This window comes from Merops nubicus, unplaced genomic scaffold (assembly GCF_000691845.1).
Source record: "Merops nubicus isolate BGI_N331 unplaced genomic scaffold, ASM69184v1 scaffold8323, whole genome shotgun sequence".
Taxonomy (NCBI): domain Eukaryota; kingdom Metazoa; phylum Chordata; class Aves; order Coraciiformes; family Meropidae; genus Merops; species Merops nubicus.
Genome location: NW_008599537.1, coordinates 13,736 through 21,727, shown reverse-complemented (window position 1 = coordinate 21,727; position 7,992 = coordinate 13,736). Strand labels below are relative to the sequence as shown.

At 38.3% G+C, this 7,992-nt stretch overlaps 1 protein-coding gene across 1 annotated transcript in view; it reads left to right on the top strand.

Annotated features, from left to right (window-relative positions):
• The window catches only part of LOC103770162 (sodium- and chloride-dependent GABA transporter 3), a gene marked incomplete at its 5' end in the record, with an annotated part of 49,517 nt that overhangs the window by 33,001 nt on the left and 8,524 nt on the right, over positions 1 to 7,992 (top strand). Inside the window, 2 exons of the mRNA XM_008937412.1 lie at positions 450 to 553; positions 6,248 to 6,372. Of these exons, the coding sequence (XP_008935660.1) occupies positions 450 to 553; positions 6,248 to 6,372 (229 nt within the window). The remainder of the gene's footprint in view (positions 1 to 449; positions 554 to 6,247; positions 6,373 to 7,992) is intronic.

The following is a 7,992-nucleotide window of genomic DNA, read 5'->3' as shown; positions in this document are numbered from 1 at the left end:
TCTTTCCCCAGCTTAATTTATTATCATGAACAATGTAATTTGGCTTTAGAGTATTTTTTCACACTAAATTTTTAAATTTAAATAAACAATCATCAAGTGAGAATAAGATTAATGAAGATGATTCTATTTAGGTTGCAATTATTAACACCTTCCAGAGTTAATAAAACCATTGAGGAATTTATACTGGGTGAAGTTCCTCTCCAGAAATTCTGTCTCTCTTTCTACTGAGTTGAACCTGTAAAGACCAGCTGGATTACTCTTTGATCAAATGACTGTTAAGAAGAAGGGAAATTAACTCAGCATATTTGGTTTAAGGTTGTGACTTATAGAAGGTTTTCCAGAGACTATCACTTCACACAGTTCCCTTTGCAAATTGGCACTCAAAATATGCATCGAGGTGATTCTTTCTTGGCCTTTTTTAACCACTCCATTTTACTTTTTGTCTTCAGGTGTGGGTGGATGCTGGTACACAGATATTTTTCTCTTATGCGATCTGCTTGGGGTGCTTGACAGCCCTGGGAAGCTACAACAACTATAATAACAACTGCTACAGGTAAGATTTCCCACTCTGTTTTCACATTTATTTTCAGTGATGGAAGTCTCCACGTGCATGGCTTTGTTCAGAAGCACTCTCCTTTTTCTGTAGCTGTTAATCATAAGCACATGCTTTTGTAGAATAGAGATCTACAATGTTTCTTACAAGTATTTCAGAGGTCTTTTCTGAAATTTGGTGTTTTCATCCCTTTGAGTCATGTCTGACACTTTCAGAAGCCATTCAGTACACAAAAGTATACACACACACAAAAAAACCCCACCCATCTATAATATAGAGATTTTCATACATGTACAGTGGCATTTATGTGCAAGATTTCATTGTATAAAGTATATCTGCTAAGAAAAAGAAAAAAAAATCCTACCATAAAATTGGTATTAAAGCTCGCTTGAGTTTGCTCTGCACTCTGAATGTCACTTTTCCCCATAGTTTACTGGCTCCTAATCAGAGCACAGAAGAAATAGATAGCATTTCATTGCTTATCTTTGCAGAAATCAGTGAAGAAATTGCTAAGGACTTCAGTAGATTTTAGTCTTTCCTGAATCAATGTCAAAAGGGTATGACACAAAATCCTCATTCCATTTTACTGGCACAGGCAGGAATAGGAATACTATTTTCTTCTGGCACCAGTAGTTATTGAACTAGTTTTCCTGCTGTTCAAGAGCCTCTAACACAAGACAGTAAATGACAATTTGATTGTATGGACTTCATTATAATCTCCAGACAGAGAATTAAAACTTCCTTTTTCTGTAAAGGAAATACCAAAAGTCCAAAAGCAAAAGTACTCCAGACACACCATGCTCAAACCCCCAGAAGTGTAAGGATTTCAATTCTTAATTACAGTTTTAATTGGAGACTTCAGGAGACAGTTTTAGGAAGTGCCTTCTACTTTTAATGTCTTAGCAAAAATTTACTCTTCTGTCAGAGAAACAGTAAAAAGTAGGACCTTCCAGATAGAGAAGGGTTTGGGATACTGGAAAACACAGAAGCAGGAATCTGTCCCCAAGCTGAACATCTGCAGAGCTGTCCAGTGGCAGTGAAGGGTTCTCTGCCTTCTAAACATGCACAGGAACTTAGCAACAACAGAAGTAACTCTTTGCTTGGCTATGACAGCCAAAATTCAACATTTTTTGCTGCGTACTGTAAGTCCCCCCCCAGGCTTTGGTGCTGATTGATGCTGTTTTCAGACTACCGATAAATATGCCCCAACAGAGGGCAATGAACACCCCTACAGAACAGTGGTAATCAAAGTCCTCCCTAATGAGCATAATCACTGATGCTTTAACAAAGGTACTGCTCCTTTTCTCTCTGATTTTATTATTTCATTTCCATTGCATCTCATCTAGAAACTACTCTGTCACTGCCTGAAGGACTGAAGTAATCTTTTTACTGTGATTTTGTAAGTCATTACAAAAAAACAGTTTTGATGTGTGATCAGATAGCTTATGTAATTTTCCTTCTTTTCTTCTGACCCTAGCAGCATAGCTTGTAAAAAACAGTAACAGCTCTCTTTTAAAGCTTCTGAGCAAGATGCTACAGCAGAATAGTTACAACAGAACACTGAATCCAAGCTTCACAACTTCAACAAAACATTTTCACGTACTTCCTGAATAGGGCAGGTTGGATTGTGTCCTGAAGTATGATTCCCAAGAAACCTGAGGAAGGGGGTAGGACAGAAGTTAACTGCAAGAAAGCAGCTGAGTTAAAGAGGGTTGTTAACAGGGGAAGACAAAAACAGCTATGCTGTGGAAAGCCAAATGAAATTACTATTCTAACTAGTATTTAAAAATATTCAAATCAAGCTATGGATTCACCTCTTGCAATGCCCACAGTATATTGTCTGACTGTAACATCTATGTCCACTCTTTTTGCACTCTGTTTTGCTGAATTTCTTTTTCTAATGGAAAGTTGCAGTGGAAAATAATGACATGAGGTATTTTAGTGGGAAATGGGAAAATCTATAAGCATGTTTTTTTTCTTATTAGCAACTTGATCTAATTCATTAACGTTGTAAACTAATTGCAGACAAATCACATATTTGAATAGGAATTGAATTCTTATTGTTCTTACTTTATCTTTCACTGTAACACATGAATATAGAGCCTCCCTGGATTTACAACAGTTTGTGTCAAAAGTAATTCTTATGAAAAGATGAAAGTAATGGTTGTAGCATCAGCAGGCAGCGTTTTCCCCACATAAATAAAAGAAAGGTGTACTGATATTTCCTCTAATTTTTATCAAGTTAAGAATTCCTAATCCAGCCAGACCTTCTAAAGGGATGGATTGTCTTCAGACAACCTCTGTGGACAGAAGAGGAAAATGTTCTTGTTCCTGCTTCCTGTGCTCTGTACTTGCACAAATGACCCAGCTCCCTACCAGACACCGTGACATTCCCCACAAGGGCAAAACCCATGTGCTTCCACAGCACCCATCCTTTGTACTGGAGGCTGGATGATTTTTATATGATTTATTTTATTTTATGATGATTTATCACCTCAGCAGGATGATTTTTGTATATGAACCCCATGTACAAATAAGGGGTTATTTGGCTTCCGTGTTGCCACTGTGACACAGAAGATAAATGAGTGATGTCACATGTGGTCAATAAATTCACAAAGCTTTTAAGAAATGCAGATATGTCCTTTGTTAATCTTCTAGTCAAAGAGGAAAAGAGGAAAGGAAATTGGAAATAACTGGAGGGATGCAAAAGGCTCCGTGGGCTCTTCTCTCCAATCAGAGAAGTTCCTTAACGAAGGCAGAATCAATTTTCAGCAGTATCCTGCCTGTCAGGCAGGAGAAGATAAAGGAAGCACATCCTGAATTATTCAGGTGATTGGCAGGACATTAATTTGGAAGAATGTGAAGTTTTCATAAAAATTTGAAGTTTTCCTTTCATGTGAAATCAATCTGGGCTTCAGTCAGGCTCTGATGACTCCCTACCAAGGATGCTTATAAAAAATGGATGGAGAATTAGATAAACTTCATGTTCTCCTTATACTAGTTCTTGGGCATTCGTCTTTTAAAATTCCTTGGTTTCACAACCAAGGGGTCCAGATTCCCTTCTCACTTTTCTCCCCATAGCAGCAAAAAACCTGAACTACAGGTTATATACTTCTATCTAAGGGAAAGATACAGAAATTGAGGGGTTAGTGGAATTCCTGCAAGGATAAAAGATGGAAATTAAAATTGGAGGTGGTGTTTTTGTTAGGACAGGAAACATTGCTAGGTCACCATAGAACTGAATGTTCAGTCTGTGACTTTCTAACTGGGGAAGAAAATGATGGAGCCATGGCTGTGTTATATCAAAAGAATAGATACCTCTCTGATGGGAGATGATGAAAAGCCCCTTTAGCTTCATGTTTGCCCTTGGGCTCTGAAGGGGCACACGGAGCAATCAACCTTTTTTCTCGTAGTTAGGAACCAGAAGCTCCCATTCACCAATTAAAAAAAAAAAAAGTAAAGGGGGGGGTGGGGGTGGGGGCATGGGGTGGAAATCATCTTGTTGTTTGGACTGCATTTAGAGCCCAGGTATTATCTAAAATAAATCTTATCTGTAGAAAACAGGCAGTTCCAAATGGAAGCGTTGTACAAGGGATGAGCAGCCAGATCCATCCCACTGAAGTAGCATCTTTTTTGTCTTCTAAAGGATTAAAAAATACATCTTTCTGACATCTCTTATCGACAGAGTTTCGTCCCACTTAGTTTTAATTTCTCAGCACTGAACTCACCAGTTTTTCTAGGTGAGATAGGCCGGAGTGAGAATCTCTCCAGAGCTACTTCAGTGCTCAAATACACTGAGAAGAAGGGCTAGGAAGATTATATTTTTCTTTGTTTTCTTTCTCTGCAAAACATAAAGAAACATAAAGAACTCCATGCTCCTAGTTGCTTTCTTTTAGATTGCTTCTGGACTTTAAAACATCCAAAGTGTATAACTACCCTGGCTATGCATAACTACATGAAGCAATATGAAAAGCAAATAAATAACAGGTTAGAATTCTGACTGTTTCTCAGAAACTATTTTAAAGGACCTTTTTACCTCTGCTATTGAACAAAGATTGTTAGAGTCCTTGCACGAAGGAAATGTGAACATTATTTGACTTGTCCATGTCTGAGTCTTCATCTACAAATGGTTGTGTTGAGTCTTCATTTCTGGACAAATTTTTGGCAATTTATATATGCCATGTTTTAATGTGAAATAGTTATGGAAACATAAAACATCTTCAAGGTAATGGTTAAAATTAACTGTAGATAAGGTGATGAGAGAGCACCAAAGCCTCCCCGGGCCCAATGGCCATAGTTCAGGTGGTCACTCACTCTGCAGTGTTGGTACATACACCTGCTTCCTACCATTTAGAATGTACCTGATGTTCAGGGGAATCACAGTCAGCAACAGAATGTGTGAGGCAGGGCTCTCCAATGAAGGAATAAGATGCTTAGACTGGTCACCTCACTTTCAGCGTAATAAACTGATGAGAGAAAAATACCAAATGAAACAAGCAACAGGACAGAGAAATTACCAAAGATGATTTGCCGGAATATATGCCAGGACTTCAAAAATATTAATTGACTCTGATGCTCAAAAAATCACTACGAATCTGTGACAAAGGTGGGAATCATTACTAAAGATGTGGACCCAGAACCTGTTGGATTTTACAAGATTTCTTCTCATAGGTAGCTTGCACAAAGATTTGCTTTGGAGCTGCAGTAGGATGGGAATAAACCAGACTAAGGTATAGGCTTGGCAGAGATACAGGCTTGCCTTGTGTTCAGTGATTTAGAATCCTAATTTGCTTTCAAGCATCTAGGTTAGATTATTACTTTCTCAAGTACACAGCTATCTCTCACAGCAGAGTCTTAAAAGACTGACTGTCATGATAAATCATTGCTACTTCATCATCTGTCAAGTCTGAAGTGCTGTCTGAGAGCAGGATGAACGATACTTCACTGAGCTCTGGGGAACGATCACACCTTTCTGCAAGAGTATTTTCCCTTTTTTTTGTAAAGTGATTTACTATTGTGACTTTTCCACTGTGTGGGAAACAAAACATTTCCTCACCTTGGCCTTGTAATTGTCATTGTTTGACGTGTAGGATACATCAGTCAGAGAGATCAGTGTCCTTACACTGTCTTTGCCTTGTGAGGCAGTCTTTTAGGCATCTAAACAATTCTTAGATTATATACAATGCTTTTAATCACCACAGCTTCTTAAAATGTTTATAAACCAGACTGGAATTGTATTTCCTGTGGATGTATATACTATAACTGGAACAGAATTAGCCAAGCTCTGACCATAGGATTTTTTTCCAGGAAATAAAAATACCATTTTTTTGTTGTTGTTTATGAACATCTTCAACCTCTGGAATACATTATTATGACTGCTATAGAAAAATTGCTCTTAACATCGTTCTTGCAGTATTTTTATATGTTTTAAAGATTCTATCAAAAAAATGAGTAGCAACAGGTTTGCAATTGAACTGGTTAAAACACAAACGAGGGTGTTCTGAGGACATCTTCCTGCAAACACCTGTGCCTGACTGATTTCTCTCAGGCATAGTATCAGCTGGGAGCTTACTCTTAATGAGCAACTTAACATCCATTCCTGCAGCCTGGGGTTCTATTAGTTCTATGTTTCAGTCTACGAAGGAAACCCAGGGTCTGGAGATCAACTGCAGTGTTTTTTATTTATATTTTCAGAGACTGCATCATGCTCTGCTGCTTGAACAGTGGCACAAGCTTTGTTGCTGGTTTTGCTATCTTTTCAGTTCTTGGATTTATGGCTTATGAACAAGGCGTGCCCATTGCGGAAGTCGCAGAATCAGGTAAGTTCCAAGAGCAGTTTTCTGAGTTAACAAAAAATGTCCAGACGTTGCTGTCAGAATACTTAGTTTGTGCCCTGTCTTATGGATACCTTGGTTGTTTTGCAAAACTCCTCCTAAAAACCTGTTACCTGGCTCATTAGAATAACTACTGTAAGAAGACTTAAATATTTTTATAGTCATACATTTGTGTGTGAAAAATGTTGTTACTCTGTATAGCACCAAATTCATAAACTCAAGGAGCTATTGTAACGCAAACTTTCTCCAGCTGAGCATCCAGAAGATTGTTTAACAGAGATGTATTACTCAGTTAAGCACCTTGGTTGTTCTATCCTCATGAAAGGAGCTTTCTGTTTCCTTCAGATGAAAGAGACTGAAATCCACACAAACATTTGTTCCCTGCAGAAAAAGTAAAAGAAAAAAGATATAGCAGTTGAAGTTCTTGGTTTGAGCCATGAAGGCACAAGGGCCCAACTCTATGAAAACTTAACCATCTAACTTTCATTACAATCACTTGGAGTTAGGCATCTGATGAAAGTTAATTGCTCTTTAACACTTCTGTGCATGTAACATCTTTTAAGCATCACTTAAAACTCAACAGAACAAAAAGAACAGGAGCACTGCTTAGAAAGAAAAGCAGTAGAATGTTGAACTATTGAGAAATGGAGAAATGACTCTCATGAATTTAGTCAAGGGTAGCAGGAAAACTGCAGAGCGAGTAGAGCTTCACTGATAACTCTCATGGAAAATATTTCTTTTCTCCTAAAGCTCACAAGACAACTGGTTTATACTATTATAGGAACTATAGAGTAAAATGTTAAAAGACTACAGCAACTCTGGAAATTACAGGAGCTTGTAAATACTGTGTTAAATGAAAAAGCAAAGTGTGTTGACAGGTCTTCACTGAAGTTACTGCAGCAGGAGCACAGAGATACTCCTTTATTAGCCCTGTGATATTGCCTTTGTACCCCTGCTTAAAAAGCTGGCTAGCTTCAGTAAAAGCTGTTACAGCATGAGAGTTTGCAGCAGCTGAAAAATGAGCTCAGGTAAATAGGAGCTAGGTATTTTAGCTGATCTGAGAAGTTACTGATGCTATTGCAAAAATGTTGCATTTTAAAGGTTTCCGTAAATATGCAGCCCGTGGATTGTTGGTATGTACCAGCAGCACTCAAAAATGAAGAGCAGATTTTGAACCAAAAACCAGTAGACACTTGGCTTGCATCATGTGTGGCTTCCAAGATGCAGCTCTTGCCATTGATCTTCAAACCTTTGGCAGAGTTGATGTGCCAAGCAAGGCTTCATTAATCATTAGCCTCATCACCAAATATTTAGATTATTAGTGATGCTAAGTTTGTCAAGGTTTTCAATCTTATATTTAGCTTCTTGTATCTGCCGTAGAAGAATAATCAAGTTGTGGTAGGTTAACCCTCACCAACAGCTAAGCATCCACACTGCTGTTCATGCACTTCACTCACCCCAGGGGACGGGAAATGGAAGAGAGAAAGTGAGAAAACTGGTGGGTCCAGGTAGATGCAGTTTATGAAGTGATGCTGTGCAAGCACTGTTCAGGAACAGGCACAGTGCTGGTGTTAGCAGTGCTGCTCTTTCCACCAACCCAAACCT